This window comes from Mirounga leonina, unplaced genomic scaffold, assembly GCF_011800145.1.
Source record: "Mirounga leonina isolate KUSES-001 unplaced genomic scaffold, KU_Mleo_1.0 Mir_454, whole genome shotgun sequence".
Classification (NCBI taxonomy): domain Eukaryota; kingdom Metazoa; phylum Chordata; class Mammalia; order Carnivora; family Phocidae; genus Mirounga; species Mirounga leonina.
Window position 1 is genome coordinate 1,632,934 of NW_023270763.1, and position 14,889 is coordinate 1,647,822.

At 56.9% G+C, this 14,889-nt stretch overlaps 2 protein-coding genes across 7 annotated transcripts in view; both read right to left on the minus strand.

Moving 5' to 3' along the window:
- MAD1L1 (mitotic arrest deficient 1 like 1) overlaps positions 1 to 8,744 on the minus strand; it is a 312,404-nt gene extending 303,660 nt beyond the window's left edge. The window contains exons 1-4 of one of the 5 annotated variants that reach the window (XM_034988250.1): positions 8,682 to 8,744; positions 6,610 to 6,772; positions 3,770 to 3,910; positions 1,519 to 1,698 (exon numbers count right to left, since the gene is read on the minus strand). In XM_034988250.1, the coding sequence (XP_034844141.1) occupies positions 1,519 to 1,698; positions 3,770 to 3,910; positions 6,610 to 6,759 (471 nt within the window). In that variant the 5' untranslated portion in view covers positions 6,760 to 6,772; positions 8,682 to 8,744. Of the gene's footprint in view, positions 1 to 1,518; positions 1,699 to 3,769; positions 3,911 to 6,609; positions 6,773 to 6,871; positions 7,310 to 7,940; positions 8,136 to 8,493; positions 8,644 to 8,681 lie in introns of those variants that run through there. The other 4 variants (XM_034988249.1, XM_034988247.1, XM_034988251.1 and 1 more) reach the window with 4 other exon arrangements.
- A 1,181-nt stretch (positions 8,745 to 9,925) lies between these two features.
- Positions 9,926 to 14,663, minus strand: MRM2 (mitochondrial rRNA methyltransferase 2). Of its 2 annotated transcripts, XM_034988259.1 has the most exons (3): positions 14,337 to 14,663; positions 13,085 to 13,377; positions 9,926 to 11,000 (listed from the first exon to the last, which is right to left on the minus strand). In XM_034988259.1, exons 2-3 carry the CDS (start codon positions 13,275 to 13,277, stop codon positions 10,558 to 10,560), a joined length of 636 nt encoding a protein of 211 aa, XP_034844150.1. In that variant the 5' UTR covers positions 13,278 to 13,377; positions 14,337 to 14,663; the 3' UTR covers positions 9,926 to 10,557. The 2 variants fall into 2 exon arrangements, with proteins under 2 accessions (XP_034844150.1, XP_034844149.1); XM_034988258.1 differs by having other exon boundaries at positions 13,085 to 14,663.
- Between the last annotated feature and the right edge of the window lie 226 nt (positions 14,664 to 14,889).

Here is a 14,889-nt window from a genome sequence, read left to right on the forward strand (position 1 = left end):
GCCTGACACGCTCTCACATGGCCCGGGGGCCCACACCAACCCAGGACCCACGTTCCCCAGGGGAGGCTGACACAGGCCGTCCACATCCCTTACTCCATCCACCTGCTCTGTTACAAGGGTGCCTATCAACCCGCGCATCACAGAAGAATGGAGCCTAAAATACATTTAACTAGGAAAACGACCTTTGAGAAGTCCTCCTGAATCCAATTAACGCACACAGGACCCGGCTGCGGGAAAGCCCGGCGGTCAGCAGGAGGACTTCCCGGGGACGAGCATACGACCCAGGCACGGTGGGGAGAGCGCATGCAGGGGCAGTGATGATGGAGTCACCAGGGAAGGCTTCTCCAAGGAGGTACAAATAACAAACAAAATTCAGGGTCCTCCATCCTGACTGGCCGCCACCTTCCCACCCTGGCCCCTCTCTCATCCTCTTTGAAACCTGTGTGGCAAGGGTCTCCCCTGACCTCGCTCTTCACTGAACAGAGCGCAGGCCCCGCCCTCCCCCACAGGCCCCACACCAGCCTCCAGAACGCAGCCTAGGCAAGCCAAGGGCAGCAAGGGGACTTGTCTTGAGGCCGATCACAGCTCCTCTCCTGCCAACATCCACATCAGAAGACAGATGTAGGAACAACCTTAACATCCTCTCCAGCGTTGCCAAGGCAAAAATAACCTGCAGCCTGCTTCCCGAGATCTATCAAGTCGAGAAAAGCTCGCAGAGACAGAATACCAATGATCTCGTGCCCTGCTCCCTCCCCGGGCAGTGCTTCATCCTTTTCCTCACTGCACCTGTGATCCGCAGCACCGCAGCAAAGGGACGGGGAAGGTCAGGAGAGTCCAGTTTCCACCAGCATCCATGTCTGGGCTCTGTTTCTAAGATTCATACAACTTTCAACTGGTAGAGACAGTAAGAACTACAGTTCACGTATGCGCTGCCTCCAAAGACGTTCTCAAATACTAACAGACCTGCTAATAACCAAAGAAATGCAAATCCAGGGGCAACACTACACCTTTGGGAAGGGGGAAAAAAAACCCACAAGTACTTCCAGAAGATACCACCATCCGTGACAGGTAAGGCCACAGGGAACCCAGAGCCCTCAACAACGGCGCCAGGACAACATGGCACTGGTAGCAAAAGCCAGACGCTGTCCCCAGAGACCTGAAACCCCACTCCCAGGAGTATGTCAACATCAGTAACAGAAGTCAAAAGCCACGTGCAACCTGCCGCATGTGTGTGCATGTACATACATCTACCAGGACGCATGCACGTAAGCAAAGTTTTTATACGACGAAATGCACACTATTCAACCACTAAAACACACAATTACAAAGACTAAGTGTTTGATTTATGAACTGAAGGCCACAGAGTGGAAAAGGAGTATTTTTACTAGGATTACGACAATGCAAACACTGCACACACACGGCAAGGAGGCGGAGGAAACCGCCCAGCGCCGTGGTAGGAGCACCCCAGGGCACCTACACCTCTCTCTCGAGAAACGACACCCCTGGGACAATCCTCACCTCGCCGGCGGCAGCCAGGCCGTCCTCCTTCTCCCGCAGCTTCTGGCCGGTGGCGTCCAGGCTCTGCTTACACAGCCTATGGCGCTCCAGCTGCTCCTTCATCTTCTCCTCCGCCTCGGCCTCCCGCTCCTGCAGCTGCCGAATGCGCGTCAGGAGCTCCTGGTTGCGATCCACCTCGCGCTGCCAGAGTGGGGAGAGTAAGTGGGAGCCGGGAGGCCCACCCCACCCCTCCCTCAGGACGGGGACCCCTCCTACACCGGTGCCAGCCACGCAGCAGGCCCCGCTCATACCACCAGAGGCCAGGCCCCCCCAGGCACGTCCTCTCCCACAGACCTGCAGAACCACCGTGCGTCTTATGCTGGGAAGGCAGCCCCAGGACTGAGACTCCTCACTCTGATGGACCCGGTGGTCTCCGGAGATGGCAGTCAGCCACTTAGGAGCTCACCCTCAGCCCCAGAAGCAAAGGGACCACCAAGTGGGCACCTGATGCTGCTGACCTCTGGCCTCTCCCTGGGAGGCGGTGCTGCAGAAGGCCCAGCAGCACACCTGAGGCAAGCGCTCAGACCAGGCCTCTCCAGCCCAGCACCACGGAGGACCTGATGAACACAGAGGGACACGGCCCGCTCGAGGGGGCTGCAAGTCTGGCCTCAAAGAGTCGGGGGACCCTTCCACAACGCAGGGCCCCTGGCAGCCCCACCCCAGAGCGGCACATGGCATCTCTACTCAGGCTGCCCATCCCAAGTTCACACAGGCAGTCGCTGCGGGTCCCCAGACCTCAGACACCAACCAAAGTTTCACCATCTGAGAGGTTCTGAGATCTCCACCCGTGGCCAAACTGGAAGTCCCTGAAAAACCATGACAGATGTCCAAGACGCAAAGGGACAATTTGAAAGCCACTGGCTCAGATGGTTCCAGATCACATTCAACTATGTCTGTGGGTGGGAAGGGAAAGGCCTCTCAGAGGGAGGCCAAGCCCAGCGAGGACCTGGGATTAGCTCAGCCCTGTACGCTTTGATTTCCCCCAGAAAAGACTTCCACCAACCATGAGACAATCCCCCCAACTCGTTCCAATGCATTCTAAGCACCTTTAAGGTGCCGCGGCCTGCACTGCACCCTGGAGACCCAAGGCAGCCAGGACAGGTCTGGCCCTTGATGGACTAATGGCTCAGGAAAATTCCAGTGGCTCCATACCCCCTGCCATCTGCCCGAGAGTCAGGGTAGTAGCACCAACACCCCACTTCCTACTACCTGATGGCCCCTGGTGCCACCTTTGGCCCTAATGACGCACTTTTAAGAGCAGCAAGATTCCCACGGCCTCTCCCTGTCCCTTCCCACTAGTTCCTCCAGGACTGTCCCTCCTAGGACGACCCAGAACACCAGCTAAAGCCCCACCTTAGGAGGAAGCCCTGGGAGCAACACCAGAGCAATGCCAAGGCCGTGGGACCCACTCGTAGGCCATGTTCCTGGGCTACTAGGCCCACACGGCACACCACAGCCAGAAGCCTGCATACCAGGGTCGAATACATCCACCAGCATCACACCCCGGAAGACATCCGCTATTTTTACAGGACTAGGAAAACGTGCAAATGTGCCACATAAGGCAAGAATGGGGCCAGACATCCACCCTTGGGGAAAGCACAGGCAGGTCAGAGACATGCCGGTCCAATGCTTTGCCTAAGTCTTGGCAGCATTTCCACAAATCATGAGCACTCATTGAAAACCTCTGGCAAAGTGCTGTTGATCGAAGCAAAAAAAGGGGTCTATGCCCTCAGTAAAAGCCTAGTACCTTCCCTAGGTAATGGGGGGTTGCATTTGCCCAGTCTGCCCTGAGTAAGCCAGGGACAACAGGAAGTACCCCCAAGACTGGAGATCCTTGCTCTGAGGCCCTATAATCACGTGAGCAAGATTGGTCCGGCCTGGGCCTGAGACCTTTACACAACCCGGTGACTTTCTACGCCTGTCATCCTGTGGTACCTCGTATTTCTGCTGGATTTACACCCCAAGTCTTCGGGGCAGGGGGAAGTGGGGGCTGGGGTGGGGGTGGCAGGGAGAACAGGCAGCCCAGCAGAGAGGCATGCGCGCAGACAGCCGTCCCCCCGTGCACTGCCCCCCTCAAGGACATCAAGCATAGCTGCTGGCTATGGCCGAACCAGGCCGTCCCCCGCAACCCAGAGGCAGAGCCCCCAGGCTCCCTGCCGGAGGCTTGCCTGCCTCAGGGCCTGGCGGGCACCGTGTTCCTGCTCGCACCCACCTCATAGCGCCTGGCACTGGTGCTGGCCGCCCGCTCCAGCTCCACTCGAGCTCTCTTGTGGCTCAGCTCCATCTGCATCTTCTCCCGCTCCACCTGGACGACCTGGGACTTGGAACGGATCCGCTCCGCTCGTTCCTCCAGCTGACCAGGTCACACCCAAGGGGAAGAGAACCCTCAGCAGCGGTACCAAATAGGTGAGCGGCTTGTCCGACACTCACACCAAGCACCTGCCTCCAACAAGGCCCATACTCAGCCCTGGGGAAGAAGGATGGATGCTGGGCCCTTCGTTGGAAAATGGGTGGGGAGAGGCAGTAAACAAAGAGGAAATAATAACAGGAAGAGAAAGGTATACTTTCAGATGACAATGTGTAGGCTTGTTCTAGAAAAGAGGGCATGTTGGTTTCCTATTGCCGTGTAGAAAATTACCACAAACTCAGCAGCTAAAACCCCATGTTATCAGTCAGGTTCTATGCACAGAAGGCCGGGCACACATGGCCAGGTTGTCTGATCAGGGTCTCACAGGCTAAAATCAACACTGGTGGCCAGGTTCTAAACTCATCTGGACCTCAGGATCCTCTTTCACACTCACACGGCTGAAGGACTAAGGTCCCGCTTCCTTGCTGTCAGCCCCAGGCTGCTGCCAGGTCCTAGAAGCCACCCACATCCCTTGCCATGTGGCCCTCTCCACCTCCAAAACCAGCAAGAGAGAACCCCCCACATGCAGAATCCCTCTCCCACTCTGAGTAAGTCAGGCCCACCATCTTCAGGTCGACTGATTTCTTAATTATGTTGGCAAAATCCTGCTGCCACAAAACCACGTTAGTGTTTAAGTGGGAGAAAGTGTGGTCCACCAGGGGCCAGGGACTTAAGAGCCATCTGAGGAGTCGGCCTACCACAGAGGGTAGGTCTAGCCTTGAAGGGCCTCAGAAGACACACCAAACAGTTCCGCAGAACCACTGACCGTGTTAGGGCATCGTCCTCGCGTGGACTAGAGCCTGAGCGTTCTAGGAATGGCTGGTAACACAGCAGCCCCCGGGCAGTAAAAAGAAATGCAGAACCTCAGGCTGCACCCAGAGACGCCACATCAGAAACCTCCTTTACACATAGCCTCCGGGATTCATACGCACACCGAAGTTTGAGAAGCACGGGCTAGAGCGAGGGGTTCTCAGTTCCACCAGGGACACCTGGCAACATCTGGAAACACTGCTGACTGTCAAAAGAGGGGGTGGGAGCATGTGTTTGCTACCAGCATCCAGTGGGCAGAGGCCAGGGATGTCCCTTAACATCCCATAAGGCAGAAGCAAGTGCTGCAAAACAAAGAATTCTCCAGCCCCAAATGCCGGCAGTACCAAGGCTGAGAAATCCCAGGCCAGAGGAAAGGCATCTTCTCTACCCGCCCCCTCACACATCTTTGAGGGCCCGAGTCCACACTTTCTTTATCCTCTGGCATTTTCTCTCATTTCAGTTCGCACCAGCTGGAGTGTGGGGGTTCCGAAGTCCACCCTCATCAAACTCACCGGCCTTCCCAGTCTCGGCGGGCAGCGAGGGCCCAGCCACTCCAAAGGACGGCCCCCAGCTCCCGTGGGCCCTACTGCACAGCGGCCAGGAGCCCCAGAGAGGCGGTCCGTGGCCACATCTTCCTGGCCCACAGACTGCATTTGAGGGAAAGTGACTGAAACATGTTTCTATTTAAACCAACACTGACATGGAGCAGAGCCCCTGTAAACACTTTCCCACAGAAACACGAGCATTAAAAAAAAGGGCAAGGGGGCGGGGACTGCCAGACTCTCCAGACCTGTGGGATCCCAGTTCCCCCACCTGCCGTTCGGGGCAGCTTGGCAGGGCACCAAACCACTGCCGGAAGTGCCGAGACAGCACAGGGCCCGGTCAGGGCCCTGACAGGTCTTGCAGCTGTAAGACTCTGACCAGCTCACTCTGCCTACGGGATCCCCCACACGGAGGAGGCCCTCCACAGCACCAGCTTAGTGAGAACCGGGAAATTCTAGATTCTATAGTTCCGACAGACTGGCCAAAAGTTCCCAAACATTTGCATCAACAAGGTTACAACACGTTTTTAGACCAAACTGCCAACTTCTTATTTTGCCAGTGAGCAAGAATCAAAAGCAAAACAAAAAATTACCACCCTTATTTCCAAAACAAGTGCTTTAACACCAAAAACAAACACAAAAGATCCAATTTCGGAATAAAAAGTCTTTGCCAAAAAATGGCAGTGAGCAACTCAGTCCACTGAACAAACAAAATCATTCAATTATTTATTCAATAGCAAATGAACGCATGCAAACACAAGAGCATTTGTTTAACCAGTGTTGCCTGGGCCTCTGCAGGGCTCCCAGAGCCACAGGCCGTTACCGAGGACCGGCCCCAGCTGCACGAGCGGGGGGCTGCAGCTGCCTGACGCGGCAGCCGTGCGGACTGGCAGGGGCCAGGGCCAAGCTGCACACACCACCCCCTCCTCATGTGGCCCCAGTGACCCCTGGGGGGCCCCAGGAGACTGACCCCTCAAGTTTGTGGAACCTCAAGTCGTCCAGGAGACCTGACCCCTCTCTCATGGTCTACAGTAAGCATTGCCAAGAACGTGAAATCAAGTGAAATAAGAATTCCTATAGCAAAACTGCAGAAGCCACATCGTGGCAGACTGAAGCCACGATCCGCAAACAGCCCCACATAGTCTGAGACCAGGACATACTCAATCTTTCTCTACTTTCTCTCTACCCCTCCACACACAGGGCACTCACCTGACCTACCTGGCACCTGAACAGGCCCCACCTAAGGGCAGGTGTCTTCTACCCAGAGACCCCTCCGCGCCACAGGGCACTCACCTGCATGCTCTGCTGGTACTGCATCTGCAGAGAGCTTGGGGCAGAGGCGGAAGCGTCCAGTCCAGACCCTGCCTCCACCCGCTGAGAAATGAAGTTGTTCAAAGACCTCAGGGTGGACAGCACGGTGGTGTTTTCCCCCAGGTCGTCCATGGCCACTGTGCTTCTGGAGGAAGACAGGGAGGGTCACCGTGAGCCTTTACAGGCCCCATCAGCTCTACCAGCAGCCCCACGCTCCCAGTGCCTCTCGGAGTCCTTACGATACCCCAGCGTTCGTAACCACAGGTCGCGGTGAGCTGGCAGCCCAAACTCATCTGTAAACTGGGGCTCATGAGAGCCACCGCACACAGGTGCTGTGAGGATGAGTCCAGCAATACGTTTCCAGATGGCAGGGGTGCAGCCAGGACCGCAGCTCGTCACTCTGCCTGTAACTTCACACAGGACATCTCAGGTTCCACAGCGGGCCAACTAGGTCTTTCTGCACATGTTCCACACATCACGAAAGTGGGGTTTCAGAAAGTTACAGAACGGACTGGAACCCAGGTCTGTGTGGCTCTAAAGTCCAGTGTGCCGCACAAGCCAGCGCATGGCAGAGCACCAGCAACAGCAAAGAACTGGCATCCCCAGGGGGACCCCCTGGGCGTAGGTTAAGCATCTGCCTTCGGCTCAGTTCATGATCCCAGACCCCACATCAGGCTCCCTGCTCATGGGATAGTCTGCTTGTCCCGCCCCACCTTGTGCTCTCTCTCTTGCTCTCTAATAAATTAAAATATTAAAAAAAAAAAAAAAAGAACCCACATCCCCAAACCCGTACCGACCGTGGCCTGACGCCCGCCCGCCAGCCCGTGAGTGGGGAACATCCCAGGTACAGTTAATGAGCAAAGGAGTGAATTCCCACAGGTGCATAGGTAAAAGGCTGGCCCTAAGTACTGGATTGGAAACAGCTCCCTGCCAACACCCCAGGGGAAGAAAGTGAGGACTCTCACTCGGAATCCCTGTTGGAGGAGAACAGAGCCCTTCTCCTGTGGGCCACATCAGCACCCCGGACAATGCGACTACGCTCAGCTCCTCTCAAACACACTGTGGATGGAAAACGGATTGCAAGACAGAACAGGACCAGCACCGAGTGCTGAGAGCCTGGCAGATACAGGCCCGGGCGGCAGGAGACGGCAGAGGTCAGCTCCAGAAGGCAGGCCCCTCCGTCTGCCAAGATTAGAGCGGGGCCATACTCTCCCTCCCCTAATGCGAAACTCAGCCACTAGGTCCTGTTCGGGAGAGGCCATCCCCTGGAGGAACTGACGTGTGTAATCCACTGGAATGAAGAGCGCACGCACGTTTTCAACTGCCTGGAACTAAGCCCCTGCACCAGGCACGCGATTAGGCAGCAGCTCCGACTCCATCACTCCATCCTCTTCATCCAACGGACTCCGATCTTCAGCACCCCAACCGCGGAAACCGAAACCCCGGGAAATCACAACCCCTGGGCTGCGTGTGCAGAGCGTGCTGCCTGTGAGCTGCCCTTCTGGGCCCAGGCACCGCACCGGCACTTCTGCAAACTCTGGGCACACGGGCGGCTCCGCCAGACCCCAGGCCCCGCTCCGACCCCCGACCGCCCGCCGCCACCAGTGAAGCCGGCTCGGCCCCCGGCCCCGCTCGGCCCCCGGCCCCGCTCGGCCCCCGGCCCCGCTCGGCCCCCGGCCCCGCTCGGCCCCCGGCCCGGCTCGGACCCCGGCCCGGCTCGGCCCCCGGCCCGGCTCCGAGGGACCGAGGGCGGCGAGGAGGAGGCCAACGGGCAGGGGAGAGGGCAGCGCCCGCGCCCAGCCCGGCCCCGGCCCCGGCGCGCCGCCCACCGCCGCCCACCGGGGCCGCCCGCGCCCGGCAGCTCACCCGAGCCGCGGCCGATCCCCTCCGCCTCTCAGATCTCCCTCCTCTACGCCCGCGCCCGCGTGTCGCGAGACCTGCCGCGCGCTCTCGCGATATCTGGGCAGAGCCGACCGTGAACCCCCGGGTCTGCGCCCCGGCGAGCCCTGGGAGCTCCGCGTGCGCCCCGGAGACCTCGCCGGGAGGACTCTCACCAAAGGCCGGCCCGCGGGCCAGTCGGGGTGCCCGCCTCGCCCAGCGGGACGGACATCCACTGGGGCGGTGGCCGCTCACCGTATTGTGTAGAATAGCACCGCCCAACGGTGGCCTCTTCGGGCCAAACTTTCCGGCTCTCGACAGCTCCCCGATTCTGCTACAGTATTGGCTTGAGTTAGCACATCTTTACTTTCCTCCGGGCTCAATGGAAAAGCAAAATACTCTGCTGCTAGGCTATCCTCCCAGGGCCCTGTGAGCTCCCACAGCCAGAGACCCTCGTCCAGTAACAGGGGTCTCCTTCCCTCATGAACCTCCTCCTCCCTGCCCCCCTTCCCCAGAGGGAGCACCCGAGGGTCTGCACCACCACTCCCCCGAGGGTCTGGAGGGTCTGCACCGCACCCCCGGGGTCTGGAGGGTCTGCACCGCACCCCCGGGGTCTGGAGGGTCTGCACCGCACCCCCGGGGTCTGGAGGGTCTAAACCACCCCCCCAGGGTCTGGAGGGTCTGCTAGCCCCCCAGGGTCTGAAGGGTCTGCGCTGCACCCCAAAGGTCTGCACAACACCCCCCCAAGGGTCTGGATGGTCAACACCCCTCCCCGAGGGGCTGGAGGATCTGCACTGCCCCGGGGGGGGGGGGGGGGCGTGAAATAGGATGGGGGCAGGGGATGTGCTGGGGGTAGGACAGGGAAGTCTAGGACGTAACTGACTCCAACCAAAAATAACGTGAAAAAATGCTAAATCCGGCCTCCAGCCCACTTCAGAGTGCTGGACCGAGCCCTCGGGCCCTGGTGGAGATTATGGGTATCTACCTAGGCTCTCCCCCAGCCCTGTCCTTGGGATTTAATCAGCAATAGGGTCAATACACTTTTCTTTTTTTTTTTTTTAAGATTTTATTTATTTATTTGACAGAGAGATCGACAGAAGAGCACAAGCAGAGGGAATGGCAGAGGGAGAGGGAGAAGCAGGCTCTGCACTGAGCAGGGAGCCCGATGTGGGACTCGATCCCAGGACCCTGGGATCATGACCTGAGCCGAAGGCAGACGCTTAACAACTGAGCCACCCAGGCGCCCCTCAATACGCTTTTCTTGAGGGATGAGCACACCTCCAGGAAATGGCTTTGAAGAAACCAATTTTTATAAAAACAAACTTAAAAGCATGGAAAACAAACTGAAAAGCATGGAAATCCCTTAAAAATCGTACAGTCTATGTCGTTCTGTAAAGCTGCATCGAGTTCCTGGAGGAGAGCACAAGGAAGTAGATGTACACACCACATAGATGCTTGCTCTGGCCACTGCCAGTCTTGGGGGCCGCCGGGGTTTCAGCAATAAAACAAAGCATGCCAGCCCCCTGCATAATTCATACCAAATGTCTTCCCTAATTGCGGGGAACTCCCGCTACTTGAGGAAGGGATTAACACATCATCCACCAGAGAGATAGAAATTAATCCCCAGGTTGAAAGTTCAGGTTTTCACATGGTACACCGTATAAGCAAAATGACAAGGAGAAGCCTGGGTGTTGCGGTCAGTCGGTCAGCGCGGCAAGGGTGGAGACTCTCTCTGTTACACGGGAACACTGTGACATGACAGTTACATCAAGGTTACACCAAGGCCCATGTGCGCCCCCGGCTCCTTCCCACTGTCTTTTCATCCTTTCCACTCCGCCTCACAAATCCCATTCTAGAGACTATTTCTGATCATACATCCCGGCCAGCAAATATCGTTTTGTTGTATCTTTTTGGCTTAAAACAAAGGCCCCCCACTTGTCCTGCCTGCTGCATCAAACCCTGGACCCCGCCCCCCGCCCCCCAGCCACACTCCCAGCAAGAGCTCAGATGACACTTGCAGTGAACAAGGCTCAGAAACCACAGGAAAAACCCTCAGTCCTCCGCAAACTCCTTCCCTCTTTGGTACTGTGTGGCCAAGAGGTACACCTCTGACGACTCCTTCCTGCTGGCGCTGGGTTTCACCGTCCTGGTGCTCTGGAACTGCTCTGTCAGTCGCTTCTGTAACGCCAGGCTTTGACTTCCAGCCCACGTTTTGCAGAGGAATGTTCCGCCAGGGTGCAGGACATCTGAAGCCAGGTCCAGAAGGGATGAGCACAAGCCAATGAGCCTGTCGTGATCCAGGCTCCGGATCCCTGTGGCGTTGGGTGCCATGTCACTCAGAATCACATCTGCTCTTCCTCCAGGAAGCAGTTCTTGGATTCTCTGGAGGATTCTTGGGTCAGTCACATCAGCCGGGCACAAAAAAGTTGCTCCCTCCAGGGGGAATATGTGAAGAAGATCTACCCCAAGCACAAAGCCAACAGGAGCACTGGGATCTAAAGAAGACAGGGTGAGTCCATTATTTACACTCTGAACCATTCCTCAGAAATACGAATAGAAAAACAGAAATACAAATAGAAAAACAGAAATAAAAAGTCAGGATGAAGGACAGGAGCAAACATGAAAGATGTGGACACAAGGCCCTTCCCCTGCTCTATCGGTCTACAGAGGTTGGCCTCACTCTGCATGTGAGGAATCTGGGGCCCAGAGAAAAGCGCCTGTCCCAGAGCACAGGACTCCAACTCTGATGTCATGTCACTTCCCGAGGCCTGCTCTCTGTGAGGGGTCTTATCTCTGAGCGGCCTTTCTGACAAACTAGAACAGAAGAGGACACACTAATACATAAAGTACCTCTGCATTAAATCAACATGTCCATTCTGCAGCTTAATCCAATTTCTTTCAATGCAGAAACTACTAGAAACGAGCCAAGAAATGGGGGATAGAGACCGGTGGAAGACAAGGTACAGAACGTGACCCCTCACCCCGGTTTGAGAGGCACCCACGGCGCAGTAAAGAGGCCACTGTTTCATCAGCCCCGAGCAGGCCCTGGTGTCCCCTGTCCGGGGAGGGCCCCTGCTCTGCAGGGGGGACTAGTTCAGGGTGCATAGACTTGCTGGTTCCCTCTGCTTAGCAGAGAGGCTGTTCCATGGTGGGGTAACGTGCATTTTACTCCTAGCTAAAGACCAGAAGTCAGGTATTTTGCAGAGTACATTTTTCAAAGGAGAAAATGCCATTTTCACTCCTGGAAAGGAGGACATCCCACATCTCATTTTACGCACTTGACTTTCTTTCCTTTGATATCCCATGTGTTCTAACCTTGGGGAGGGTCCACTAGAGGCAAATGGCCTTGGGTGCCTTTTCCAACTTCTGGGAGGAAAAGAAACCCAATCATTTTATCCACACTCTTTGCCTCTGCCACATTCTTCCTACAGGTTAAACTTGGCCATTTTCCTCCTTCTCCTGAAGAGCAATTACGGGGACAGGAAGCACTTGTTAGGTCTATGGATAGGCTCAGGGGCAGGAAAAGGACCTGGAGTCTCTGACACAAATGCCTTCACTTAGGCGGTGTTTACCGAGCTACAAATACTGTTTTTCTCCCTGTTCTAGAGCCGCTGGAGGCGTCCCGCCCACAGTAACGAGGCTGGGTCTTAGCCGTGAACCCAGGGAGCAGCGCTCCCAGCCTCTCTCTCAGCAGATCAGCGAATTCCTCTGAACCTCATTTTTCATTAGGACAACGGGCACAGAGCCCTCATTCTGCGTGTCGGAGAAGGGTTCTTGTGAATCGGCACATTTCACGTAATGCCAGGGACCGTGGTACCCTCCGACTTTAGGGTAGGAAAGAAAGGGGGAGGGATGCTCAGCACCGCGGGGTGCACACTAGCAGAACACCTGGGAAAGGAGGCTGGCCGAACAGCACAGCTGTCCTCTGGAGTTCTGCACAAGCATTCAAAAGGACAACATGGTGTTCTAAATTGAGGGTACAGGCTTCCCTGTTGATTAATCAGGGGAACCATTTTCCATATAGAAAGTCTTTGATGAAATCCTTAAATACAAGACCGCAAAAGCCGAGTCCCTCAGGCTGAGCCAGAGGAGAGAACCCAGAGCCCCAGCCACGGGTGCTCCCGGACCAGCCCTGGCGGGACCTCAGGGACACCCAGGGCTTCAAGGTCCAGGACCTGGAAACCCCTGTGGTTGATGCAGCTCTGTCGCGGGAAGATGTCAATATATCAGCACGTGGAAAAAAACAGCTCCATCAAGGCTCCAAATCAGCAAGAAGAACGTGGATGTGGAATACCAGCGTTTGTGAACAAGGAAATGCACGTATGTAGTTATGCATGCAAAAGCGAATTCTGGAAGGGGGCACGCCAACGCACTGACGGACACACAGACGCAGTGTGACTTGCGGTGCTTTAAATCTTCACTACAGCTTTGCACCGTGTCCGTCATTTTGAAAACATCAGTGTCCCGCTTTCACCCCTCTTACTACCAAACAAGCCACCAAGTGGCTGGGCCGCCCCGAATCCTCCGGTGGAGGGCAGCTGGCTTGCGCCTCCACACCCAGGGTGGTCAGAGGCCCCACCTGTGCCCGCAGCGTTGACCCTCCGCACGGCCACCTGGCTCCACGCCCCGGGGGCCGCCCCACAGTCTAGCACCCGGAGGCCGGGCCGCAGGATCCGGTGCCTCTCGTCCACCTGCAGGAGCTTGAAGGCACTTCGGCACCGGTAACTCTCCACCTTCGCGGCCTTCACAAAGGGGTCCTTCAGCTGGCGCATCAGCCACAGGCGCTCAGCCCCGGTCCGACCCCTGGAGTGACTCCCAGCGGTGCGAAACCTTTGACACTGAAGGGACGCGCCTATCAGCTTCAAGGACCTGCTGCAGAAAAGGGGAGCAAACAGGCTAGCATCACACAGATAGGCAGGCTCCCTGGTTCAACCCACGTGTTTGTAGAGACGGTGCCCGGAGGCCCGAGAGGGGAGGAGACTTGGCAAGGCTACCCAGCCAGGAAGCAGGCGGAATGGGGTGAACGGAGTCCCTCCCCAAATCCGTGTGTGGAAGTCCTAACCCCAGGTACCTCAAAATAGAACTGGTCTTTAAAGAGGTGGTTCAGTTAAATGAGGCCAGATGGGTGGCTCTGAATCCATGACTGGTGTCTTCATCAAACACAGGACAGACGTGCACAGAGGAAGGACCAGGGGTGGGGCCACAGGGAGACGGCAGCCACGTACAGGCCAAGGAGAGGGGCCTCGGGAGAGACCAGCCCTGCCGACACCTTGAGCTGGGGCTGCAGCCCCCAGCACTGAGTGGGCAGTTTGTGTTGCTCCAGCCGCCTGGCCTGGGTGCTGGCTCCCCGCGCCCAGGCGAGCGAGCACAGCAGGCGTCGCCTTGTAGCAAAGAAGCGTCTTTCGCTCACGGAAGTCTTCGGAAGGAAGACTCAGACGTCACTGAGAGTCACTTTGCTTGTGTCAACCCACCTTCTTCCAGCACTGGTTAAGAGTACCGTTAACATTAACAAAGGTAACACTCCCGCTCACCCGGTACAACTTTTCCTGGGGCTCTGCGGGACTGCAAGGGAACCCCCCGGGGACAGACCCTTGCCCTACTCAGCTCCATGTCTGTGGGGGCCAACACAGGGCCTTACCAGTCACACTGCCGCATACAACTGAACTCTACCTGTGTGAGCAGCTGAAGGACAATTTCCAAGTCTCTTTGGCAAAGTCAAGTTTTTAACAGTTTGTTGACTGCCAGGAGCTCCCCCTACATCCCCTCACGAACTCTCAGCACAACCCTACAAACTAAGTTCTGCATCCATTTCTCTGATGGAAAGAACCTACCATCATCCCCATGGCTCCAGGCCAAAGCCCCTTCAACAACAAAAGCATGTTGACAAGATGTGGACACAGCAACTGTATTCGCAGCCTTCAAAGAGCCGAAGGGGTCTCCTGGAAGGAGCACAGAGCTTTCCGGGGCACCAGAGCCAACTCCCACGGTTGGGGGAAGGCGGGAAAGCAGAGTCACACACGCTGAACCTGCAGATCTGCGCAGCTGACCTCCAGCGCCTACCCACGTCTGGGATTCAGCCACATGGCCACTCGTGGAAGCCCTGTGCCACAGCCTTCAGACCTGCTGTGCCCTTCGCAAGCTTCCCCTCCACCTGCAGCGCCCCTCACCTGTCCCCACTCTTTTCCCCACCTTCCACCTGCAGCGCCCCTCACCTGTCCCCACTCTTTCCCCACCTTCCACCTGCAGCGCCCCTCACCTGTCCCCACTCTTTTCCCCACCTTCCACCTGCAGCGCCCCCTCACCTGTCCCCACTCTTCCCCCGCCTCCACCCGCAGCACCCCTCACCTGTCCCCACTCTTTCCCCACCTTCCACCTGCAGCGCCC